General features: G+C 45.2%; 1 protein-coding gene across 1 annotated transcript in view; it reads left to right on the top strand.

Annotated features, from left to right (window-relative positions):
• The window catches only part of PRKCQ (protein kinase C theta), a 48,136-nt gene extending 25,556 nt beyond the window's left edge, over nucleotides 1-22,580 (top strand). The window contains exons 5-18 of the mRNA XM_032220523.1: nucleotides 258-420; nucleotides 3,244-3,275; nucleotides 4,651-4,736; nucleotides 5,975-6,104; nucleotides 7,522-7,631; nucleotides 8,593-8,701; nucleotides 10,388-10,542; nucleotides 12,000-12,173; nucleotides 13,237-13,328; nucleotides 14,743-14,805; nucleotides 15,821-15,959; nucleotides 17,242-17,430; nucleotides 18,797-18,925; nucleotides 21,968-22,580. Coding sequence (XP_032076414.1) covers nucleotides 258-420; nucleotides 3,244-3,275; nucleotides 4,651-4,736; nucleotides 5,975-6,104; nucleotides 7,522-7,631; nucleotides 8,593-8,701; nucleotides 10,388-10,542; nucleotides 12,000-12,173; nucleotides 13,237-13,328; nucleotides 14,743-14,805; nucleotides 15,821-15,959; nucleotides 17,242-17,430; nucleotides 18,797-18,925; nucleotides 21,968-22,123 — 1,727 coding nt within the window. The 3' untranslated portion in view covers nucleotides 22,124-22,580. The remainder of the gene's footprint in view (nucleotides 1-257; nucleotides 421-3,243; nucleotides 3,276-4,650; nucleotides 4,737-5,974; nucleotides 6,105-7,521; nucleotides 7,632-8,592; nucleotides 8,702-10,387; nucleotides 10,543-11,999; nucleotides 12,174-13,236; nucleotides 13,329-14,742; nucleotides 14,806-15,820; nucleotides 15,960-17,241; nucleotides 17,431-18,796; nucleotides 18,926-21,967) is intronic.
• The last annotated feature ends 4,316 nt before the right edge of the window (nucleotides 22,581-26,896 follow it).

Here is a 26,896-nt window from a genome sequence, read left to right as displayed (position 1 = left end):
TTTTTTATTTGGGGGGGGGGGACCAAGAAAAGTATTATCTCTCCCCCATCAAACACATTTCTGGTGAAGTTCAGAAATAACAGAAGCACCGTTAACATTCTGCTGATGGTAACAGGGGCTCTAAAGATTTTAGGAAGTGTGCCTGGTTATTCTTATGAATCGGGGTGTTTCTTCGCACCTTTGCCAACTGTTTTAAATATGTCTTATTTATATTCATGGCCTGACCACTGAATTTCTTGGTTCTCTTTCTTACTCAGATGACCCAGAGTTTATCGACTGTGAAAAGGAAGGTTTTTTCTCCCTGCATCAGAGGAGAGGGGCCATCAAGCAAGCGAAGATTCATAATGTCAAGTGCCACGAGTTTACAGCCACTTTCTTTCCCCAGCCCACGTTCTGTTCTGTTTGCCACGAATTTGTCTGGTACGACCGAGGGGGTCCTTTTGGGGTTGGTCTGTGAAGGACAGGATGCAACTTTCTTTTTGGATGGGAAGATGCTTCCTCTGGAGAGCTGCTATGATCCATTGGTCCAACAGCTGTTATGATCCCTCGGTCGAAAGAGCCGCTATGATTTATTGATCCAAGGAGCTGTTGTGATCCATTGGTCCAAAGAGATGCTATAATCCATGGGTCAAAAGGTGTTCTGACCCTTGACCCGTCAAAACCGCGGTCCACTAAAGCGCGCCCGATCAAAGCGCGCACGTGACGTCATCAGCGCGACAAATAAAATTAAAAATAAATTAAATTAAAATTAAAATAAAATTAAAGCAAGCCGATTCACATAAAGGTAAGGGTTAGGGTTAGGGTTAGGGTTAGGGTTAGGGTTACGGTTAGGGTTAGGGTTAGGGTTAGGTTAAGGGTTAGGGTTAGGTTTAGGGTTATGTTAAGCGTTAGGGTTATGTTTAGGGTTAGGTTAAGGGTTAGCGTTAGGTTTAGGGTTAGGTTTAGGGTTAGGTTTAGGGTTAGGTTTAGGGTTAGGTTAAGGGTTAGGGTTAGGTTTAGGGTTATGTTAAGCGTTAGGGTTAGGTTTAGGGTTAGGTTAAGGGTTAGTGTTAGGTTTAGGGTTAGGTTTAGGGTTAGGTTTAGGGTTAGGTTTAGGGTTAGGTTTAGGGTTAGGTTAAGGGTTAGGGTTAGGTTTAGGGTTATGTTAAGCGTTAGGGTTAGGTTTAGGGTTAGGTTAAGGGTTAGCGTTAGGTTTAGCGTTACGTTAACGGTTAGGTTTAGGGTTAGGTTTAGGGTTAGGTTTAAGGTTAGGTTAAGGGTTAGGCTTAGGGTTAGGTTTAGGGTTAGGTTTGGGGGGGTTAGGGTAAGGTTTTTGCGTTAATTTTAAATTTACCGCTCACAGCGTGCCGTTTTCGTCGCGCTGTGATGACGTCACATACGCGCTTTCGTCGAGCGCGCTTTAGTCTACCGCGGATTTGTGGTGGAACCGTTCTGACCTAGGCTTCCCAAAAGCATGAAGCCAACTCCTCGTCCCGATAAAACCTAAAATTTAGGTTAAAGGGAATTCCTCTCCTGGCCAACTGTCTTTCAAGAGATTTCACAACTACAGGCCTTTATCAGGCTTGGAGAGCTGCCAGGCCGATATCTTCCAAACACCATTTAATGACCTCTGGGCAACTGAATGCAGCTTGAGTATTTACTGGCCCGATGCCCTTCCTGTCACCAATGCAGAGTTACATTCAGCGGATATATTTGCATTGTGCCCAGAGAGAGAACTATTGGCCTCTACCTAGGATCGAGCTCACAGCCTCCTGATTGTGAGACAAGAGCGCCACCTTTAGGCCACCACACCAAAAGAGCTGCTATGATCTATGAGTTAAAAGTGCTGTTATGATCCATTGGTCTGAAGAGCTGTTATATGATTCAGGGGTCAAAAGGTGTTCTGACCTAGGCTTCCCAAAAGCACGAAGCCAACTCCTCGTCCCGATAAAACCTAACATTTAGGTTAAAGGGAATTCCTCTCCCGGCCAAGAGTCTTTCAAGAGATTTCACAACTACAGGCCTTTGTCGGGCTTGGAGAGCTGCCAGGCCGATATCTTCCAAACTCCACGCTGTAGCAGCAATTCCTTGGCAAGAAGCCAGGAACAGATCTTCCCCCTAATGAATTGAACCGATTGTCTCCTGCAAACTCCACTCCCCTTTCGCTCCTCTTTATTCCCTATGGGAGGGGCCATTCACCGTCCACCTGTGCCTTTACTCCCGAGTCCTTAGCTGTTCCCTTCTCCTGGAAGCTCTGTGCATGTGCACATCGGGAACAGGCTCCAGCTGTTCTTCTGCCCCACTGATCTCCGACTCTGAAGGCAGCTGATAACTGTCGGATGGCCCCATCTCTCCATCTCATCTGAGCCTTCCCCAGGACTGGCCCATGTTCCTCCCCAACCTCCTCACTGTCCGAGTCTGCCCCCAGATCTGCTGGCGGGCCACCACCAAAGGGCTGTTTTGAATCCTTTGGTCAAACGAGCCGCTTTGATTCATTAACCCTAACCATAGATATTTAATTTGGGTTGGGTCAAAGCATCTTCATCCTCACCCAGGCCCAACGATGAGACCCCAAGTCATCACAGGGATTGAGATATACAGCTTCTTTTTCAGAGCTGTTGAAGATCCATTGGTCAAACGCTTCTACGGTTGTAGGAAGAAGAACCATCAGACGCAGATGGAGAATCTCCAGCCCTGGAAGAATCATGTATTAATAGATACTTAAGTTTTACTTGGGTTGAGTTGAAGCATCCTCATCCCCATCCAAACCCCAAGATCTTTAGACTAGACCTCAATAGCATCTCTTGGTTGATCAGTATGCTTGAGTTCTGCAGCTTCCTCCCAAGAGCTTTTAACATTCCGATTTTTTGAGTTTGAAAAATCAGATTAATTCCCTTTGACGGTCAAAAACGTGTCACTTGGGAGTCCTCCTTTGATCCAGATTTGATCCAATCCAATTTGGTTTCCTAATCTGAGCCAATCTGATGGGCCAAGTAAGATTTAGAAAGTTGAACTGTGTCATCAAAATCGGTTTTGATTCAGTTTGCGGGTTTTTGGGGGATTGGATAATTCTGCCTTTTTCAGATGCTGCAGGACTTTTGATCCTCTGAATCAAATTTATTCTTTTAATTCAAGTTAAATTCAGTAAGCCTGAGTAGGAACTGCAGCCCTTATTGATTTTTTAAAAAGTCATTTTTCTCAAATGCAGGCATGATTTGAAATCTGTTTTATATTAATACTAGTTTCCTTTCCTTTTTATTCCAGGGGCCTTAACAAGCAAGGTTATCAGTGCAGGCGTAAGATCTTTCAGTATATTATTATATGTTGATGATTATCATAACTGTGCAATAGTTCTTGATACTCTGCTGAAAAGCCTAAGAATGAAAAAAGTAATTTAATAATCACAACAATCTCTGTATGGAAGCAAAACATGTAGTTTTCAAAAAATGTTTTAATGGGTTTTTTTAAAGTCTTACGATCCTGCTCATATTTTCACCATTCTCACAATCTAGTATGCTTCCAAGTCATTGTCAATCACTGAGAAAGAAAACAGACATTTTAGGTTTTCTGTTTTTCTTAGTTTTCAAGGAAGAAAAAATAATCTCAAGAATAAGAAGCCAGAATCAAGGGAGAAAATATTTTATGCTTGAATTGGAACTTTCTGTTTTGTCTATTGGTCAAAATACAGAGTTAGGAGGTGCCATTTTTCTGCCCTTAGAAATCTGAACTTTAGAATAACTCAACCTTTTTTTTTCAGATTGACAATCATAATTTGAGTACCTGCTGGGATTTGCGCCCCCAAAAAGAATGAAAAGAAAACCTTGCTTAAAATTAGATTTAACCGACACAATTAATTAATTCAATATCAGGACTACCTTTAGCTGTAAAGATGGAAGCATGTTCTCCTACCATCACACCATGAATGACAATTCTGGGTGGAATTTAGCAGAACCCCAGTGGGTGCTCCTGACACTGGAGAGGCAAACACACATACACACACACACACACACATACACACACACAGAGAGAGACAGACAGACAGGCACACACACACAGAGACACACAAACACATACACACACACACAGACACACACACAAACACACACAAACACACACACACCAAATTCCCTATTTGTTTAGCTGCCAGATCTGGCCCCTGAACTAGTTCTAGAGGCAAATTTTTATGCAAGGCTGAACTTGGGGGAAAAACAGACACAGGCTGAAGAAGGAAGTTGGATGGGACCTTGGAGGTCTTCTAGTCCAACCCCCTGCTCCAACTGGAAAGCCTCTGCTATTTCAGACAAATGGTTTTCAAGGAGGATTGGAATGAATACCTCTGAGAAGAAGGGGAAAGGAACTGTTTTGATGGCTCCTCCTATTGAGTGCCCCGCCGGGCAGCCCAGGGATTCAGCTGGATCTGTTCAGAAAAGTTTAAAGAGAGAACAGGAGGGCACCATCAAAACCTCTGCCTGTTTTTTTAGAGGGCATCTTGGCTTTTGTTGTCCAAAACCAGCGGCCACTCCTGATTGGGACTGAACTAAATGGTTTCCTTTGCTCGTCGTGCTGTATTTCTGTCCAATTGTGTGTAAGAGAGTATAATCTGTGTTGTGGTCTTTCTGTGTCAGCTGTAAAACTTGTTTTTTTAGTGAAAAGGGTCTCATTTCCCTCCAGAATGCAATGCTGCGATTCACAAGAAGTGTATTGACAAAGTCATCGCAAAGTGTACCGGATCGGCTATTAATAGTAGAGAAACTATGGTAGGTTTGGGGTTGTGTTACTTTTACTACTTGGTGTTCTGACTGAGGCTTCCCCAAACCACGAAGGAGACTCCTTGTCCTGACAAAAAACAAACCCTTTTTTATTAAATGACTGTGAATTCTGCTCATTCACATCCAGCAAAGTCTTTCAAGGGAGGATTTACAGTCACAGACCTTATCTGGCTTGGAGAGCTGCCAGGCCGAGATCTGCAAAACTTGGCAAGGAGCCTCGGAGAGTCACGAACCAATGAAGCGAACTAATTGTCTCCTGCAAACTCCACTCCCCTTTCGCTTCTCTTTTACTTCCTCTGGGAGGGGCCATTCATCCTCCACCTGTGGCAGTGGTGGGTTTCAAAAAAATTTCGAACCTACTCTGTGGGTGTGGCCTCCTTTGTGGGAGTGGCTTGCCAGCCATGTGACCTGGTGGGAGTGGCTTGCCGGCCATGTGTTTTTTTTCTTTCTTTCTTTCTTTCTTTCTTTCTTTCTTTCTTTCTTTCTTTCTTTCTTTCTTTCTCTCTCTCTCTCTCTCTCTCTCTCTCTCTCTCCTTCCTTTCGTCTCTCTGTCCCTTTTTCCTTTTTTTCTTTCATCTCTCACTTTTTCTTTTTTCTTTATTTCTTCCTTTCTTTCTCTTTCTCTCTCTGTGTGAGTCTGTCTGTCTGTCTGTCTGTGTGTATCAGTGGTGGGTTTCAAAAATTTTTGGAACCTCTTCTGTAGGTGTGGCCTGCTTTCCGGGTCCATTGGTGGAACCTCTTCTAACCAGTTCGGTAGATTTGACAAACCGGTTCTACCGAACTGGTGCGAACTGGTAGAAACCCACCTCTGACCTGTGGCCTTACTCCAGTAATGGTTTTCTCTTACCTTCACCACCAGTTTGGAACTGGGAGCTCATGTGCAGGCCTTTTTAGGGGCAAATGCACACGCTCATGGAGCGTGCAAATTTTGCACACCGAACCGGCAGTAATGTTGGCAGCAATTTCACCCCTGCTGCTCGACCAGAGGGATTGGATTATATACAACAGTGTTTCTCAACCTTGTCAACTTGAAGAGGTCTGGACTTCAACTCCCAGAATTCCCCAGCCAGCGAATGCTGGCTGGGGAATTCTGGGAGTTGAAGTCCAGACGTCTTCAAGTTGACAAGGTTGAGAAACACTGATATATACAACAATGTGAAATCACAGCTACCACTTCAAAGCTACGGGGACGTGTTAAACCTCATTTCCCCTTCTTTCTCTTCCAGTTCAACAAGGAAAGGTTTAAGATCGACATGCCCCACCGCTTCAAGGTGTACAATTATAAAAGCCCCACCTTCTGTGACCATTGTGGAACGCTGCTCTGGGGACTGGCACGGCAGGGCTTAAAATGCGACGGTGAGTTGGGATCGCCTGGGCTTTAAGGAGATAAGCAGGGGATCATTTCAGCCCCGCTGTAAATAGTACTCGAGGTACGACCACAATTTCTAAAATTTCCATTGCTAAGTGAGACAGAGTCAGTTTCGCCCCATTTTACGACCTTTCTAGCCATAGTTATTAAATTTCTGTTGCTAAGTGAGACAGAGTCAGTTTCGCCCCATTTTACGACCTTTCTGGCCACAGTTATTAAATCACTTTTAAATCGCGGTAGCTGCTCCAATGAGTAACGCAGTTGTTAAGCCATGCTGGCTTCCCCGTCAATTTTGCTGGTCAGAAGGTCACCAAAGACGGATGACATGACCCCCCCGGGAAACTGCAACCGTCATAAGTACATGCCAGTGGCCAAGCGTCCGAATTTTGAACACGTGACCAGGGGGTGCTGCAACGGTCGTTAAGTGCGAAAAACGGCCACAAGTTCCTTTTTTCAGTGCCGTTGTAGCTTTGAATGGTCACTAAACCGTTGTAAATCGAGGACTGTCTATAGGAGCCTCTTTCCCTCCCCATCTCCTTTCCCCCTCCCCATCTCTTACTCCAAAATTTGCTAATGTTTATGTCCTATCAACCATTTCGCAACAAAATGTTAGAGAAATCAAAGCAATAAAAGAAATACTTTCAGTTTGGGGCAAAGGATCACCCCACATGCCTAGCAAGCAGTTTCAAAGGGGTGAAATCAGTGGTGGGTTTCAAAAAATGTTCGAACCTACTCTGTGGGTGTGGCCTCCTTTGTGGGAGTGGCTTGCCACCCATGTGACCAGATGGGAGTGGCTTGCCCCCCATGTAATATGAAGATGCCGACGACACTTGTCAGAACCACCTTAAATTATCTCACACACAGCACTGGCATGCATAAGAATATGATGCAAACTTGTTTTTTAAAAGGCATCTTTGGTTTGCGTTAAAACAACTTCAACACACGCAATGTTCTGATTGGACCACAAACGCAGTAGTCATCCTTTCCTTTCACAGAGGCACTGAGTTTTATAAATATGAGCATGATAGTGCAGAATAATCATATCCAAGGAAATCCACTTACATTTGCTACCGGTTCGGTATCAATGTGAGCACGTGCGTGCGTAGAGCATCAAAATGACGCCTGGGTGAGTGGGTGGAGCCTTCGACCAAGCGTGCCTGTGAAGGTAAACGAACAGCAAGGGGAGGGAATCCGCTGTGCCACACGATTTAGATTAGCCATAAAAGCAGGAGATCCTGCTTTCTAGCTAATATAAATCGTGCGTCACAACTGATCATCGGAAAAACTCTCCTGAACCGGAAGCAATTTTTTTACTACCGGTTCGGGCAAACCAGTCACATTTTTACTACAAACCGGTAGCGTTTCACCCCAGGTCTGACCGGTGACTTGGTCTCTGCCTTGCAGCCTGCACGATGAACGTCCACCACAAGTGCCAGACCAAAGTGGCGAATCTTTGCGGGGTGAACCAGAAGCTCATGGCGGAAGCCTTGGCGCTGATTGAGAGCAGGCAACAAGTGAGTAAGCGGGGTGTCGCTTAGGGTTGTTTTCGTAAAGAAAGATGGATGGGAGGGAAGCAAACTGAGAGTATCTTCGTTCGCAGTCACTGAGTTGTCCCTAGTTGACATGATCCTCTGGGCCAAGGGTCAGAAAACTCCGGCTCTGGAGCCGCATGTGGCTCTTTCCTCCCTCTGCTGCGGCTCCGTCACAGTTCAGCACCACAATTTTGAGAGGAGCTTCTGGTGGAGTGGGAGAGAAGCACAGTGCGCCAGGAGAAGACTCTATGGCAAGGGGAGGGTTTTCCAGTTGTCTCCACAATTGATAGGGCTTTCGGTTATGATAGGTAGAGGAAAAAGTACGCCGCGCTAGGAGGAGACTCTATGGTGGGGGAACTGAACTTCCGGTCAGCTCCAGAATTGAACAGGGGGCTTCCGGTTAGGACCTTTGTGGCTCCCGGTGTTTTCTTTTCTGTGGGAAACAGGTCCAAATGGCTCTTTGAGTGTTTACATTTGCTGACCCCTCCTCTGGGCAACAGATTCCCCTAGCCAAGGCCAATAAATAAATAAATAAAATCATTTGGCTAGGGAATTCTGGGAGTTGAAGTCCAATAGCAATAGCTGTAGTACTTAGACTTAAATTACTGCTTAGAAAGGGCTTTAAACTAAAGCATGGTGAAGCGGTATATAAATTAAGTGCCACGGCTATTGCCATTGGACTTCAAAACATAAACTTCTCCTTCTGTAAATTGGATGCAAATTTGCAAATTGTTGTCTTGTTTTTGGATCTCACATCTCTTGGGCACGAGTTCAAGAGTTGCATCAGAAGGTAGAAATGTTCTCTTCTACCCTTGGCTTGCTGATCGGTAGGTTCTTCCGATTCATGCCTGCCCCATCTCTGTGTGTGAGGGCACCCAACATGTGGCATGGATGTATTCTATGTTTTTTCCCCCCACCCTTTGTATGTTCTGTGTTGACTCAGGCCCGAAGCCTGCGTGATTCGGAGCGGATTTTACGAGAAGGACCAGTTGAAATCTCCTGTATGAAAGAGGAATCGCTCAGCCCTTCTGCGCCCCCAACAGGCAAAAAGGGTATTTCATTTTATTAATATGTTTTCCTAGTTAGTGTGCTGACCTAGGCTTCCCAAGACCATGAAGCCGACTCCTCGTCCCGATAAAACCTCTTTTATTTAGGTGAAAGGGGAATTCCTCTCCAGCAAAGTCCCTGAAAACAGTCTTTCATGAGATTTCACAACTTCAGACCTTTGTCTGGCTTGGAGAGCTGCCAGGCCGATATCTTCTAAACACCACGCTTTAGCAGCAATTTCTTGGCAAGAAGTCAGGAACAGATCTTCACCCTAATGAATGGAACTAATTGTCTCCTGCAAACTCCACTCCCCTTTCTCTCCTCTTTTATTCCCTATGGGAGGGGCCATTCACCGTCCACCTGTGCCTTTACTCCCGAGTCAGTCCTTGTTTCTTAGCTGTTCCCTTCTCCTCTGACTCCGAAGGCAGCTGATAACTGTTGAACCGCCCTGAATCTGCAACCAGCTTTGCTGGATTGTGGCGGGCCACAACACTTAGTAGAATTTTTCCTTATCTGTGGGCTATACAGGTAGTCCTCAACATACCACCACAATTGAGCCCAGCATTTCTGTGGCTAAGCGAGAAGTGTGTCAGTGAGTTTTGCCCCGTTTGATGAACTTTGTTAAGCGGATCACTGCAATTCCTGTTAGTACGGCAACACCGTTGTTAAGTGAATCTGACTTTCCTGTTTACTTTGGTGGTCAGAAGGGGATCATTCCCGGGACATTGCGACTTGTCATAAATATGAGTTTGTTGCCAAGCCTCCGAATTTTGTTTGACATGGCCACAGGAATGCTGCAACAGTCGTAAGTGTGAAAAATGGTCATAAGATGCTTTTTTCAGTGTTGTAACTTCGAACGGCTGCGAAATGAACAATTGTAAGTCAAAGACTACCGGTATAACTGGTGTTGACTTTATTTTTTATTTTATTTTTTATTTTTTAAAAAGATTTTTATTAACAAACATGTAAAATACACACACAAAAATTAGACGTACGCCACATTTATACAACACAGTACGAACAGGAACTTCCTGTTTTTTATAATAGCAATTATCAATCGATACTGCTCACCTTATATTATTTCCCCTTCTATCGTATTTCATTTGGATTTCACCATTCTTAACCCTCTTATTTTATTCATAACTATTATTTTTGAGTTTTGTTATATTCTTTCATTTATTTTTGTTTCTTTCCTCTATCCATCTATACCACTTATCCCATATCTGGTAGAATTCTGATTCTTCCTTTCCCTGGATTTCTTCGTTTATCCATTTCGGCACAGTCCATAACCTTTCTTATTATTTCATCTTCGCTTGGAGTTAATTTGTTTTTCCATTTCTGGGCGAAGGCAATCCTTGCTGCCGTAATTATATTATATCCAGTATTAGACACTGGATTTCTTTTTTGTATTTTACCGACATAATTCCTAATAAAAAAACTGGTGTTGACTTTAATTAAATCACACACACACACGCACGCACACAGACAGACAGACAGACAGACAGACATATACCCAGGAAACCAGCATGACGGACTGAGGAATTCTGGGAATTGAAGTCCACAACTCTTAAAGTTATCACTCCTTCTGTAGTGTCATGTTGCATGATTCTGACTTAAGGGGTAGAATGAAGGTGGTGGTTTTCTTTTTTAATGAGAATATTTCAACACGAATGGCCTGGAATCTTTTATAGAACCGCAAGGAATTTCCTGGGAATCACCCACAGATGATACCCCAGTTTCCGATTCTCCACTGGAACCAAGGAAAGACATTCAAGCAGAATTGCCCAAGTTAACCATCGACGATTTTTACTTGCACAGAACACTGGGGAAAGGAAGTTTTGGCAAGGTAAGGTGATGGTGAGGAAGAGAAGAGGAGTTGATTTTTCAATGAAGCAGGGCGTGTGCAGTCATCTTCATACTCCTGTCCTTTCCACTCCCCGATCCTAATTTCCTTCACTCTTGAAATGCTAGTAGTGAAGGGGTAGCTGGAGAGCTGCTAAGCCACCATTCCTCTGTTGCACTGAAAAGACCCTCTGAAATAGGAACCAGGAAGAAAGGCGAAGCCAAATTTCCTGCCAACGGGAAGCCGGTTCTCTCATAACCTCAGAGTTGAGGTGAGGTATACAAAAATGTCCACGATTGCCATGGTTCAGAACAAATCATTCCTGGCCCAGAAATAATTTGGCTCAGCTGCTAAATACGGATAGTCCATGACTTACAAACACAAGGGAGCCCACAGTGGACTTACAAACACTATTGCTAAGAGAGAGTGGTCAATTGAGTTTTGCTCCATTTTACAATCTTCCTGGCCACCGTTATTAAGCGAATCACTGCAGTTGTAAAGACAGTGTGACGATTGTTAAGTGAATCAGGCTTCCCCATTGGCTTTGCTTGACAAGACAGTCGCAAAAGGTGGTCACGTGACCCCTTGACACTGCAAATGTCATAACTATGAGTCCGCTGTCAGTTACGTCTGAATTTTGATTACGTGACCACCAGGGATGCTACAACAGTCTTGTAGAAAACGCTCATAAGTCCCTTTTTTCAGTGCCGTGGTAATTTCGAATGGTCACTGTTCTGACCCCCCTCGTTCCACACCCAAGCACACTCCAAGTCAAAGATAAGTTATGGCATTTAATTAACAGACAGACAGGTCCTTGGGAGCAACCCAGCATAGACAAGCTTAGGCAGCAATAAACACAGGTAAGGCTTGGCAGCAATCCAGCCTGCCAAGCTCATAACAATGTTCTCCGACATTCGATCCTGTGTTGACTTCTGCAAAGAGAGGCGTGTGCACAAGTAGCCTTTTTATAGTCTGGAGAGGAGCCTAATGACCACCAGCTGAGTGCAATTACCTCCTGTACCCGCACAACTGTTCCTGACGCCTATTAGCTCTTCGATGCCGTGCATCCAGGAACAACTCACTACTGGTGTCCGGCTCACTCTCCCTTGTCTCCTCCCCACTGGTCCAAGGCTCAGGTGCCTCCTGGTGGCCAACCAGCCTCTCTGCGCCCTGCTCGGAGTCAGAATCCTGTCCAGGGTCCTCCACATCCTCCAGAGCCGACTCGTAGACCCCTCGCTGTCTGGTGGTAGCTCCAACGGCTCCTGCTGGGCCACAACAGGTCACTAAAGGAATGGTCTTATGTCAAGGACTACCTGTAGACCTAATATAGGGGTATGTACAGAGCCACAACTGATTGCAAATCTATACAATGCCCTCAGGGCCGTGTGTGTGTGAATTATCTTCTGATGTTTATGATTCTGCTTGTCTAACCTGCTACTTGGTGTAATTTTTTGCTCCAGGTTTTCCTCGTCGAACTCAAAACCACAAACCAGTTTTTCGCCATGAAAGCCCTGAAGAAGGAGGTGGTTTTGATGGACGATGATGTCGAATGCACCATGGTGGAGAAGCGCGTCCTCTCGCTGGCTTGGGAGCACCCATTTCTCACCCACGTCTTCTGCACTTTCCAAACTAAGGTTAGAAATATACATGAATCAAGCAACTGCTTTGTCCAACTCCAGGGATTGGTTGCTGCCGGCATTACTGCTGGTTTGGGGCACAATTTTTTTCTGCGTGCACTTGCTTCGCTCGAGTGCACACCAGAAAATTTCATGTTTGTAATGAAGATTGCTCTGCGCATGCGCAGAACCAAAAATTAAGATGGCGGCACCGAGGATAGAACCGACCTGGGCACGTGTCCAACTGAGTTACTATTTACTCATCCGAACTGGGCCAAACCGGTAGGAACCCATCTCTGTCCAAATCATACAGCTACTGCCTCTGGAGCAGGGGTGTTGAACTGGACTTCTTCGAGGACTGGATCAGCATTGTAGTTCTCTTCTGAGGCCTGTGGGGGGGAGAGGGGGTGGGGGACGGCTGCCTCCTACAGCACTCTGCCAGCTGAAAACGGGCCGCATGCAGCACCGTTTTTGGCCCCGTTTTTGGCTCATTTTTGGGTAGGTTTTGGCCCGTTATGGGATGTGTGGCACTGTTTTCTAGGCCGTTTGGGGGCAGGTTTTGGGTCTGTTTTCAAGCCATTTTGGGTCCCGTTCTCAGCCCATTTTCAGGTATGTTTTGGCCCGTTTTTGGGCACGCTGCCCCATTTTTGGCCCATCTTCTTGGCCATTTTGGAGTCCATTTTTAACCCATTTTCGGCCTGTTTTCAGGCATTTTTGGGGACATTTTTGGCCAGCAGAGTGCTGCAGGAGACCATGAAAGTGAAAACGAGGCATGGGATGCACATGGCTCGTTTTGGGGCCCATTATTTTGTGGTTTTCGGACCCGTTTTCGGGCCATTTTCGGCAGGCAGAATGCTGCAGGAGGCCATGGAGAGTGAAAACGAGGCGCAGGGACGCACCGGGCCCATTTTAGCAGCCAGAGGCACTGCGGGCCGGTCCTTTAATGTTTCCAGGCCAGCTCAATGGGCCGGATTTAAGCACCCCCCATGGGCCAGATCTGGCCCAGGGGGCCTTGATTTTGACACCCCTGCCCTAGAGCTGTTGCCCAAGTACTAATGGTCATTCTTTTGACCCTTGCTAGGAGAACCTCTTCTTTCTAATGGAGTACCTCAACGGGGGAGATCTGATGTTCCATATTCAGAGCTGCCACAAATTTGAAATGGACCGAGCAAGGTGAGGCATGCCTGGTTTTGCCAAACTCTTCTATCAATAGTATTTGTAGCTCAGGATTGAACTCAGGGGTGGGTTCTTGTCGGCATTACTACCAGTTCTGCGTATTTGCGCCTAAAGAGATCTGCACATATGCACAACATTAGAACAGGAAAAATGGATAATTTTTTTCAATGAAGATTGTTCTACGCATGTGCAGAACAGAAAATCAAGGTGTCAACCCCGAGGATAGAACTGGTTCAGGCGCGTGTCCGGCCGAGTTACTACCTAATCAGCTGAACTGGTCCGAACCAATAGGAACCCACCTCTGGTTGAACTGTGGGGTCCTTGGTGCTCTCTGAGATTGGCTGTTTTCTTGCAGACGTTTCATTACCCAACTAGGTAACATCATCAGGGCTAGTAGGGAATTTGGTTTAAGGAAAAGAAAGAGGAGAGGAAGGGAAAGGAAGAGAAGGAGGAAGCAAAGGCGAAGGAGAAGAACTGTGAGGGGCTTGGTGCTCTCTGAGCTTGGTGGTTTTCTTGCAGACGTTTCATGACCCAACTAGGTTAACATTATCAGTGCTAGGAGGGATTATGGTTTAAGAAGAGAAGGGAAGAAGGAGAAGAAATGGAGAAGGAGAAAGAAAGTGAGAAGAAGGAGAAGAATAGCAATAGCAGTTAGACTTATATACCGCTTCATAGGGCTTTCAGCCCTCTCTAAGCGGTTTACAGAGTCAGCATATCGCCCCCAACAACAATCTGGGTCCTCATTTTACCCACCTCGGAAGGATGGAAGGCTGAGTCAACCCTGAGCCGGTTAGATTAGAACCGCTGAACTGCAGATAACAGTCAGCTGAAGTGGCCTGCAGTACTGCACCCTAACCACTGCGCCACCTCGGCTCTTAAGAACTGTGGAGTCCTTGGTGTTCTCTGAGCTTGGTGCTTTTCTTGCAGATGTTTCATTACCCAACTAGGTAACACCATCAGGGCTAGTAGGGAATATGGTTTAAGGAAGAGAAAGAGGAGAGGAAGGGAAAGGAAGAGAAGGAGGAAGCAAAGGGGAAGGAGAACTGTGGGGTCCTTGGTGATCTCCCAGCTTGGTGGTTTTCTTGCAGACGTTTCATGACCCAACTAGGTCACATTATCAGTGTTAGGAGGGATTATGGTTTAAGAAGAGAAGGGGAAGAGTAGAAGAGGCTTTATTTTCAATTTATATTATATTATCTTGTCCTATTAGTTTTGGATGGAATGTTTTTTGAGTTTCTTTATTTGGGCTGTCTATTGTGCTTTCATAGATTGAGTAGACAAATAGAAATGATAACAAACCTTATTATGAATCATTGTAATGAAATATCATCATTCATATCATCTGAGCCACTCCAGCAAAATTCTTCTTTGGTTCTTGTTGTGATAAGAGAAATGTCTCCCCATTTTATAGGTTCTATGCTGCTGAAATTATTTGTGGGCTGCAGTTCCTTCATTCCAGAGGCATCATATACAGGTGGGGGTTATTATTATTTTTTTAATCCTGAATTTTTGTCATTTCCAAATAAAAGATCAGAGTGCAGAGAACTTTTGAAGGTTCTGCGCAGGTTTATTCTCGTTGTTGGCCAAATTTGGATCACCTGACCATGGGGGTGGGTGGGGGGAATGCTGCAGCAATTGTAAGGGTGGAAAAATGGCCATAACTTAAGTCACTTTTTTCAGTGACTCTGCAACTTTGAATGGTCATTAAACAAATAGTTTTAAGTTAAGGGTTACCTGTATTCTGTACATTCTCCGCCTTGAGTTACAATGCCACCTTGGTACTCAACTGCTTTGAACTCATTGAATTTGGTACTCAATGGATTTTGACACAAAAATTTTTGTCCAGGTACTTATTGTTTGTTTAATACTCAATGCACAAGCTACAACTTGTCAGTGTCAACTGCTTTATGACTCATACCTTATTCTTTATGGGAAAAATTTGTTTGGTACTCATCATTTTTGGTACTCATCACCCCTCCCGAAAGCATTAATGATGAGTACTGATATATCACTCTATGTACAAAAAAAATGAATAAAGGTGGGGTATAAATTAAGTAAATAAATAGATTTTTGGAGCAGGGACTGGGAGATGCAATGGATTGGGGCAGGGGTCGGCAACCTTAAACACTCGAAGAGCCACAAAGGTCCTAACTAGAAGCCCCCCATTCAATTGTGGAGCCGACCAAAAATCCAGTTTCCTCACCATAGAGTCTCTTCCTAGCGTGGTGTCCTTTTTCCTCTGCCAACCGGAAGTCTGGTTCCCCAACCATAGAGTCTCCTTTTTCCTCTGCCTGTCCTAACTGAAAGGCCTATCAATTGTGGCGCCAACCGGCGACAGGGAGCTGCAGAAGAGGGATGAAAGAGCCACATGCGGCTCCAGAGCCGCATGTTACCGACTTCTGGATTGGGAGATTGAAGAAGACTGTCTTAAATTACCCCGCAAAAAGGGACATTTGAAGGAATAGATCTAACCCTTCTTCCTCTTTCAGAGACCTCAAGCTTGATAATGTTCTCCTTGACAAAGAAGGCCACATCAAGATTGCTGATTTTGGAATGTGCAAAGAGAACATGTTAGGTGACGCTAAAACCAGCACCTTCTGTGGGACGCCTGATTACATTGCCCCCGAGGTAGGTGGGCCTTTGTTCATCCAAAAGAAAAGGACATATAAAGAACAGTTCCTGGAATTGAATATGTCTAGTCTAGTGAAGAGAAGGGGCTACGGCAGTGGTGAAATTCATTTTTTTTTTTTACTATTGGTTCTGTGGGCATGGCTTGGTGGGCATGGTGTTTGGGGTAGAGCTCCAGACCATCGAATTCCCCCCTCCAAACTCCCGTTTTTTCGCTTTCAACCACTTTCATTTCAGAAATCAAATCAGACAATAGATGACCTTGGCTTTCTAGAAAGAATGTTGTTATGGCTACATAGCATCTAACTCCTTACAATCCCCCCTCCCATTTCCCCACAATAGAAAATGCATAGTAGAATAATATGGCAGGCCAAAGATGCAAAAGAAGAGATGGCTGCAGGCTTGACGTGTTCTATGTTCCAAAACATGCCCCCCATCGTTCTTGGGAACAATGCAAAATGATTAAGGGCTGTGTGCTTAGTACACAATGTACAATAATTATATAACTTGCTTGATTCCAGAGGTTGTGGATGCTCCATCACAGGAGGTGTTTAAGAAGAGACAATTTGTCCAGAATAGTATAGGATTTCCTGCTCAAGCAGTGGGTTGGACTAGAAGACCTCTAAGGCCCCTTCCAATTCTGTTAAATTTATTCTGGCCATAATTCAGAATGTGAGATTCAGAAAGAATCAGGAGGAGAAAGAAAGAGTTCGAGAATCCTACAAAATTTGGGCCGTTTGTCTTAAGTGATGTTACTGAAAGCTCAGGAGATTTTGATTAATGTCTTGCTGAATTCAGCATTTTTCATGAGACCCTGCAAAATTTAAGTGTTCACACCTGAAAAACTGCAAGATTTGGACAAATTGGAGAGCGGGTGTGGTTTGTGGTCCGTCCATCATCACCAGTAATAAATCCAGTCTATAGAGGTAGTCCTCTACTTACAACCACAGTTAAAATTTCCGTTCCTAAGCACAACAGTGGCTAAGTGAGTTTTGCCCCATTTTAAGACCTTTCTTGCTGCCGTTGTTAAGTGAATCACAGCAGTTCCCTTAAAATCCACTTAACAGCCACGTTACTAACTTAAGAACGGCAGGGATTCATTTAAGAACGGTGGCAAGAAAGGTCGTAAAAGGGGACAAAATTCACAGCGGCAGAAATATTGAGCACAATTGTGGCCGTATGTTGAGGACTTCCTGTATTAAAGTGTCCATCCTTCTAACCATTCTTCTTTAAGCTTCCTTTTTCTTTTTTTTTCCAACTCCCCCTGCCCTTCCCCTGGCAGATTCTTCTTGGGCAGAAATACAACATGGCCGTTGATTGGTGGTCCTTTGGGGTTCTTCTGTACGAGATGCTGATTGGCCAGTCTCCCTTCCACGGCCAGGATGAAGAACAGCTCTTCCAGTCCATCCGCATGGACAGCCCATTCTACCCCCGCTGGCTTGACAAAATTGCGAGGGACCTCTTAGTAAAGGTACGGTTGGGAGAGTCCATTATACCAGAACAGGGGTGTTTCCAGTTTGAATTTCCCATCCAGTTTTGGTCGCCACAATATTAAAAAAAAAAAAAAGATGTTGAGAGTGCAGAGAAGAACAGCAAAGCTCACTTAACAAATGTCTCGCTCTACAACAGGAATTTTGGGCTCAATTGTAAGTCGTAAGTCGAGAGCTACCTGTAGTTTCAGTTTTCGGGGAAAACAGTGCCCTGTTTTAACAACCACAATTTTTTTTAAAAAAAAAGGTCATAAAATGAGATTGATCCACTGACTGTCCCATTTTTTACAACGATCACCCCTTACAACCTTGGCGGGCAGGTTCCATTATGGTCAGAAGTTGAGGACTACATAAATTCTTCATCTTAAGATCTAAAGAGACTGTTTTCTTGGTCTTTAAAACCATTTGATAGGAGGGAGCAAATGTTGCACAGACCCTTAATGGATTCAAAACTTTTACTACGGGCTCTGTGGGTGTGGCTTGCCGGGCGTGGCATGGCTTGGTGGGCGTGGCATGGCTTGGTGGCTGTGACAACGGAAGGATACTGTAAAATCTCCAGTTCCACCCCACTCCAGGGCAAGGATATTGTAAAATCCGCATTCCCTCCCCACCAGGGGTGGGTTCCAGCTTCTGTTACTGCCGGTTCTGGACGCACTTCGTGCAGTAGTAAAAAAGTTGAGTTGAGTTGAGTTTATTATATTTCTATGCCGCCCTATTCCCCGGAGGGGACTCAGGGCGGCTCACAACCAAGTCAGGGGGGGGGGGGGTTACAAATAAGAAAAAAGAACACGAACAAAACAATACTACAATTTAAAACACTCAACAAGCATACCATTCGAGGGGGGACAAAAAACTCATTAGCCCCAGGCCTGTCGGAACAGCCAGGTTTTAAGGGCTTTGCGGAAGGCCTGGAGGGTGGTGAGGGTCCGAATCTCCACAGGGAGCTCGTTCCAAAAAATTGCTTCTGCACATTGCAGAAGCAAAAAACAAGATGGCAGTGCCTATGGCACCGCTGATAGAACCAGTTTGGGAGCGTGGCCAACTGAGTTACTACCTACTCAGCCGAACCGGTCCGAACCGGTAGAAACCAACTTCTGCTTCCCACCCCACTAACCTGCTTTCCAGCTCTGTTCTCCTGTGCCGGCCAACAGAAGAAGACCCAGCCGATCAGCTGGGACTCAGGAGGCAAGGAATAGATGGGAGCGGGGCCAGCCAGAGGTGGTATTTTCCGGTTCTCCGAACTACTCAAAATTTCTGCTACTGATTCTCCAGAACTGGCTGAATACCACCTCTGCCTTCATGTCAACTTTATCCATGTTCTGAACGCTGCGATCTTTCGATTTCTAGCTTTTTGTTCGAGAGCCAGAGAGGCGGTTGGGAGCGAGAGGGAATATTCGACAGCACGCCTTCTTTCAAGAAATCACTTGGGAAGCTTTGGAAAGAAAAGAAATCGACCCGCCTTTCAGGCCTATCGTGGTGAGCAATTTCAACCAAATTTGGTACACAGATGACTTACTCTCTGGAAACAAATACTGTGGGTGTAAGACAGCCCTAACACCCCTCGGGGGCAGGGTGTTCTGTTAAGATACAGCCTGTTGTGCCTTAAAATGGTTTCTACTGTACTGCCGTTAAATGGTTTCTACTGTACTGCCGTTAAATGGCTTCTACTGTACAGCGCAGTGGAGTTGTCATGGTAACGTTTTTTTCACAGTACTCCACAAGGCGGCTCCTGGTAAGGGGGGAAATCCAACATTAGAAATTACGTTTGGTATGGACATTTCCCCCCTATAAATAAATACCCAGGCAATGCCAATTTATCAGCTAGTACAATATAAATACATTCTGTGCTTTAAAAAGTACCATTCCCAGTCAGATGTCTATGGAGATCCTCAGTCATCCTGGTTAATGGTGCTTTTTTCCCCCCAAAAGGCAACTGGACTTCCTTTGTTTTTCCTTGAAGACGTTTTGTTTCCATCCAAGGAGCTTCTCCAGTTCTGAACCGAAGAAGCTTCTTGGATGAGAAGTGAAACATTTTCAATTAAAAACAAACAAATAGCAATAGCAATAGCAGTTAGACTTATATACCGCTTCATAGGGCTTTCAGCCCTCTCTAAGCGGTTTACAGAGTCAGCATATCGCCCCCAACAACAATCCGGGTCCTCATTTTACCCACCTCGGAAGGATGGAAGGCTGAGTCAACCCTGAGCCGGTGAGATTTGAACAGCCGAACTGCAGAACTGCAGTCAGCTGAAGTAGCCTGCAGTGCTGCATTTAACCACTGTGCCACCTCGGCTCGAGGTGGCGCAGTTGCCTTTTGAAATAGCACTTTTGGGACATTCCTAGAAAGGTGTTTAGTACCCGGGGGGGGGGGGAGGAGTTACGTTTTGGGTCGTAAATTCATACAAGTCATACAGTTGGCTTAACCACATTAAATTAGATCCTGTCAGGTGCCTTCACACCAGTGGTGGGATTCAAATAATTTTACCAACCAGTTCTCTGCCCTAATGACCAGCTGGGCTCGGTGGTCATGTGATCATGTGGGCGTTGCCATTCAATGTCACTCAGGTTGATGGGCGCTTCGCCTTAGTTGTTACAATGGTAGTAAGGGTTAACTGGAGAGGCAGTTTCTGTAAGCAGGGCAATAAAGATCAGGCTAGAAACAACACCAGAATGTTTCCTTCCTGCCTTCCTTACAGGATTAGCCCTGTAAAGTGGGAAAAAAACAAAAGATTTCTTCCAACAACCGGTTCTCCGAACTGCTTAGAAAGTTACCAACCGGTTCTCCCGAATAGGTGCAAACCGGCTGAATCCCACCACTACTTCACACAATGCGCTAAGTTTAGTTAAACCTAACCTTGGTAAATTTTCCTCTAACTGCAAACCCAGCTCACCTATGTGTTTTTTTAATGCAAACCCACAACACGAGAATTTAATAACCAGGGTAAGTATCTGCAATTGCAGCCAGTGTGTGGAAGTGTGAGAGTGGCTTATACGTGCATGCCACTTGATTGTGCCAACGCAGTGATGGTGAACATGTTGGTCTTGGCATGCCAAACATTTGGGAAATGCTTAATTTTGACTCTCCTGACTTGTCACCCTCTCTCCAAAACAGGGAAACAATTCTTTACCTATTTATTTTTTAAAAAAATAAAATGAAATAAAAATTAAATATTTTCTTAAAAACTTTAAATTTGTTTTTTTTAATGCAGCCCTATCATATATGTGACCCCTGCCACATGCCACTTACTTTCAGGAAATGCTCTCTTTTGGTGGTGGTGGGGGGGGTTTGAGAAGTTTCAAATAATTTTATTACATTTTACAAAACATGCACATAAAAAAACCAACACAAATTGACAGTCAAGAAAAACGATAAAGTGTGAAGAAGTATAAACTAAAAGAAAGAAAAATGTAAATCTGTACCATTAATGACTTCCAGCTTCTTTTTCCAAGGATATTAAAAAAGGCTTACTTTCTATTCTTAGCTTAAAACTATAATAAAATGTCAATTTCCCCCCAAAGAAAGGAGGAAATAAATTTAAAAAATATTTTCCCTCTTTTTAAATGCTAACAGTCATCCAATTATACAGTAGATCAATTACTTGATCTATAATTATTTGTTTCTCCCCTGAGGTCCATTAAAACCTGGCTATTGTTGCCAGTTCTGTCATCTTTATTAACCATTCTGGGTATCACAGAATCTTTCCCACACTGGTTGACAGAAGCTGAGACAAGTAACAGGAGCTCACTCAGTTCCGTGGTGCTAGGGATTTGAACCGCTGAGCTGCCGACCTTTCTGATCGACACGCACAGCATCTTAGCACTGAGCCACCACATCCCCCACTTCTATTCTATTCTATTCTATTCTGTTTCTACTTTACTCTCCTCTACTCTATATTCTCTATTCTTCTGTATATTCTATTCTATTTCTACTCTACTCTATATTCTATTCTCTATTCTCTATATTCTATTCTATTTCTACTCTCCTCTATATTCTATTCTCTATATTCTATTCTATTTCTACTCTCCTCTATATTCTATTCTCTATTCTTCTCTATATTCTATTCTATTTCAATTCTACTCTATATTCTATTCTCTATTCTTTTCTCTATTCTATTCTTTCTACTCTCCTCTATATTCTATTCTCTATTCTCTATATTCTATTCTATTTCTACCCTCCTCTATATTCTATTCTCTATTCTTCTCTATATTCTATTCTATTTCTACTCTACTCTATTCTACTCTACTCTACTGTATTCTTTGCATTCCTAGAGTGGCTGCATCTTCTTTCTAAAGTCCTCACAGTGGAAGACTTTCTCTATTTCTCCTCAGAAATTATATGACAAGGGCACAAGTTATTGCCCTTTTTCCAGTCCTATCTTTAAAAAAAAAAAAGCTCAGAGGCTTCATTTTCAGATTAATCTCCCTCTTTATTGGCTGCTGGCGAGGACTTTTCTCCTTTGTCTGGGTCTAATTCCACTTTTCTCTCTTTCTCTCTCTCTCTCTCTCTCTCCTTGAAAGAAATCGCCAGGCGACTGCAGCAACTTCGACAAGGAATTTCTCAACGAAAATCCTCGCCTCTCCGTCGGAGACCGGACCCTCATCAACAGTATGGACCAGAACATGTTCAGGACTTTTTCCTTCACCAACCCCATCATGGAGAAATTGCTATCCTGAAGAACGACCTATGAAAGAAGCCTCCTTAAGCACCTGGGGAAGCCAATCCAGCCAGGGGGAACGTGAAAGCCACCTGCTGGTTTTGCGACTACGTATTCCCTCCTCTAGAACTTGCGAGTTGTGAGCGTGCAAACATTGGTGAGATCCTTGCACACCCTGTCTTCTCGTTCACCGGGCAGCCAGGAGGACGGAAGGACCGGCTTTGAGAAGAAGAGTTGACGTGACTCCCTGTTTTGGCCCAGCTGCCGAAACTCAACAAATAACCTGCAGTGAACTCAAAATATTTCTTTATTAGGAATGCTGGCGGCCCCGGTAAAAAGTTTCTCTCTCGGGCTAACAAGTCCATCCAGAAGATGAATAGTTGTCTGCCACATCTATTCATCTCCGCCTCCTGCCCTTGATCCCCAGAGGTAGGGTGGGGCTTCGCTAGCAGCGGTGGCTCTTCCTTCCCAAGGACCGGCCCATAGATTTCCACTGCTCTCCTCTCCTCTGCCTTCTGCACATCCGCACGTCAGACACTCAGGGATCTTCCGTCCCAAGGACCGGCCCATAGATTTCCACTGCTCTCCTCTCCTCTGCCTTCTGCACAGCCGCACGTCAGACACTCAGGGATCTTCCGTCCCAAGGACCGGCCCATAGATTTCCACTGCTCTCCTCTCCTCTGCCTTCTGCACATCTACATGTCAGGCATTGGACCCAGCTGTTCTTCCTCTTCCTCATCAGCCACCTCCAGACCTGGGGGTTGTTGACTCTCCATCGGAGGGCTGATTGACAGCCCAGGCTCCGCCTCCGTCTCTCTCTCTCTCTCTCTCTCTCTCTCTCTCTCTCTCTCTATCTCTCTCCCTCCCTCCCTCCCTCCCTCCCTCCCTCTCTCTCTGCCAGCTCCATTCCTTCTTCCCCCTCGGAGCTCTAAGGCTGCCCTGATGCTGACCCTGATTCCCACGCCTCCTCTTCTTCATCTGATTGGCTGCTGGAGGGACTGACAGGTCACAACACTCCCGGGACTACAATTACAACTGCATAAATCTTTTTCCAGATTAGTACTGTAGAGTTTTGACATGCTGTAACCTATTATCCTTCTCGGTTATAACGTTTCTGGTCCCCTAAATTCCAACCTCAGTGGCTGGGAAATCTTTGTCTCACATTTCTCCCAGGAGTTTGCAGACCAAGGACGCTACAGATGCTCCTCGACTTACAACCATTTGTTTAGCGAAGTTACGACGACGTTCACACTTACCACCTCTGCAGCTCCCCCAGGATCCCAATTCCGGTGCTTGGCAATGGCGTGTACTTAGGACGGTTGCAGTGTCCAGGAGTCATGTGATAATTTTTTGGGCGACAAAGTCAACGGGAAGCCTGATTCACTTAACAGCCGCAAGATTCCCCTTAACGGCTGTGGCAAAAAAAGGTCGTAAAATGGGGCAAAACTCACCTAACAGCCGTCTTAACGTAGCAGCGGAAATTTTGGGCTCAAATGTGGGTCGTAACTCGAGGACTGCCTATAATCTGTCATTTCTTCTTCTGCACGAGATGATTCAGAAGGATGGCATTTATGTAATAGGGTCCCACGGGAGATAGTCAATAGCATGGAGGTTGTCCTCAAACTTACAACAGTTCATTTAAGTGACCGTTCAAAATTCAGGCACTTGGCAACTGGTTCATACTAATGACGGTTGCAGTGTCGTGGGGGGGGGGGGGTCACGTGATCCTCTTTTGCGACCTTCTGACAAGCAAAGTAAGGGGGAAATCTGATTCACTTAACAACAGTGGCAAGAAAGATGGTAAGATGGGAGAAAACGAACTTAATAGCTGTCTCGCTCAGCAACAGAAATTTGGGGCTCAGCTGTGGTCGTAAGTCGAGGACCAGCTGTAAATGTCTGGTGGCCAACGTTACATATTTCGTTGTATTAAAAATCCAAAGACTGTATTTAAAAAAAAAAACCATAATTATTAGAACCATGGTGGCGCAGTGGTTAGAATGCAGTCTGGCTGGCTAATTCTGCCAAATGCCAGCAGTTCGATCCCGACCGACTCAAGGTTGACTCCGCCTTCCATCCTTCTGCAAAATGAGGACCCGGATTGTTGAAGGCAAATAGGCTGACTCCGCAAACCGCTTCGAGAGGGCTGTAAAGTACGGTGAAGCGGTACATAAGTCTAAGCGCTACTGCTATCTATCATCTATCTGTTGTGGCGCAGTGGTTAGAATGCAGTATTGCAGTCTGATTCTGCCGACTGCCAGCAGTTCGATCCTGACCGACTCAAGGTTGACTCAGCCATCTATCCTTCCGAGGTGGGTAAAATGGCCCGGATTGTTGGGGGGCAAGAGGCTGACTCCGTAAAACTGCTTAGAGGGGGCTGTAAAGCACTGTGAAGCGGTACATAAGTCGAAGCACTATTGCAATGGCTATCTCCACCCTACTTCAAATTTCACAGAATATATGTCAAAGGTGTCCCTTGCTAGTTTCTACTTTGCAAACCATTCTTTTGAAAGCATCCGTGCAGATTTTTCTCACTGGGAAAAAAAAAATCTCAGCACCCACCTTTCGTTTCCCAAAAGTTCTTTCTCTTCCCCAGATTTTGCAAAGCTTCAGACTTGCCCTTTGCTAAAAAAAAAACAGGACTTCTTTGAATCTGCATGTGGGATTCCTTCAAATAACTGTAATTTCACCTTATCTCCTGTATCCGTTGGTTTTCCTTCAGTGGCTAGAAAAACTGGATTGTGGTGCTTTTTGAGTTGTGAATATGGATTGGGTGTTTTTTTTCCCCCCATTAAAAATGATGATTTGTGATGTTTGTATAGAGTAATAAATAAACAGTTGTCCATTAAAGCATTTGTCAAGTCTTGGTAATTGATAACCACTATAGTGAATTAGAATAGAATAGGAAAAGGAATAGGAATAGGAATAGGAATAGGAATAGGAATAGGAATAGAGTAGGATAGGAGTAGAGGAGTAGAGTAGAGTAGAATAGAATAGCAGAGTTGGAAGGGACCTTGGAGGTCTTCTAGTCCAACCCCCTGCTTAGGCAGGGAACCCTACTTCGGATAGAATAGAATAGAATAGGAATAGAATGGAAAATGGAATGGAATGGAATAGAATAGAATAGCAGAGTTGGAAGGGACCTTGGAGGTCTTCTAGTCCAACCCCTCCTCCTTCTCTCCCCGCAAAGGCCTCCACCTCTTCGGGTGGCGCCTCTCCCAATCCGGTCGGGCCAGAAAAGCCAAACAAGCAGGGGAGCTCGCCTTCCTCTCCTCCTCGCGCCTCCCTCTCTGCATCGAGGGCTTTGCTACTTCTGATAAGGTGGGCTGTTGAGTAGCAGGCACGATGCAGCGCCCATCCTGTGATTTCCGGCTGACTCATGGCGCAAGGAAACCACAAATTCCGTTGCAATGCACCGTACTTCTACTCAATGAAGCTGCTTGCCCTACATCTGGCATCGGTGGTTGGAGAGGTGTGATTGAAATGAATCTCATGTGGCTTCCCCACAACTCTGCTCTCAGGGACGTGGTCAGCTCTGCCAGCAGCCGGTGCTTGGTAACCTCCATAAATGGAGGCTTATCCTGTTAAGAGGAGAATAGAAAGCCAGGTTGGCCTAGTCAAGTGGTTAAGGCACCAAGCTAGAAGAGGGAAACTGTGAGAGTCCTTCTTAAGCATGAAAGCCAGCTGAGTGACTTTGGACCAATCCTCAGAAGGAGGAGGAGGAGGAGGAGAAGGAGGAGGAGAACTGTGAGGCCTTTGAGTTGGTTGTTTTCTTGCAGATGTTTCATGGCCCAACTAGATAACATCATCAGTGCTTGCAGACAGTGGGGTATTCAGCGATGAGGAGGAGGGGGAGGGAGAGGAGGAGAACTGTGAGGCCTTTGAGTTGGTTGTTTTCTTGCAGATGTTTCATAACCCAACTAGATAACACCATCAGTGCTAGAAGGGAGTGGAGTTTGTGGAGGAGGAGGAGGAGGAGGAGGAGGAGGAGGAGGAGGAGGAGGTGGTGGTGGTGGTGGTGGTGGTGGTGGTGATGGTCAATGACTTTGGGGTCCTTGGTGCTCTCTGAGTTTGGTGGTTTTCTTGCAGATGTTTCATGACCCAACTAGGTAACATCATCAATGCTAGAAGGGAATGGGGTTTGTGGAGAAGAGGAGGAGGAGGAGGAGGAGGAGGAGGAGGAGGAGGAGGAGGAGGAGGAGGAGGAGGAGGTGGTGGTGGTGGTGGTGGTGGTCAATGACTTTGGGGTCCTTGGTGCTCTCTGAGCTTGGTGGTTTTCTTGCAGATGTTTCATGACCCAACTAGGTAACATCATCAATGCTAGAAGGGAGTGGGGTTTGTGGAGAGGAGGAGGAGGAGGAGGAGGAGGAGGAGGAGGAGGAGGAGGAGGAGGAGGAGGAGGAGGGGGGGGTGGTGGTGGTGGTGGTCAATGACTTTGGGGTCCTTGGTGCTCTCTGAGCTTGGTGGTTTTCTTGCAGATGTTTCATGACCCAACTAGGTAACATCATCAATGCTAGAAGGGAATGGGGTTTGTGGAGAAGAGGAGGAGGAGGAGGAGGAGGAGGAGGAGGAGGACGACGACGACGACTGTGGGGTCTTTAGTGCTCTCTAAGCATGGTTGTTTTCTTGCAGACGCTTCATGACCCAACTAGGTAACATCATCAGTGCTTGTAGGGTGTGAGATTTGTTCTCTGTTTATATACAAGCAGTTTGAGCTGTCAATGTTGGTGGGAATGCTGTATTCTTGTTTGGACTGTTATTTACTATTCGATTGCTTGTTTCACTTGGTGGTTCC

Source organism: Thamnophis elegans, chromosome 7, assembly GCF_009769535.1.
Source record: "Thamnophis elegans isolate rThaEle1 chromosome 7, rThaEle1.pri, whole genome shotgun sequence".
NCBI lineage: Eukaryota > Metazoa > Chordata > Lepidosauria > Squamata > Colubridae > Thamnophis > Thamnophis elegans.
The sequence above is the reverse complement of the archived record's forward strand: the minus strand, read 5'-3'. Positions and strand labels throughout refer to the sequence as shown.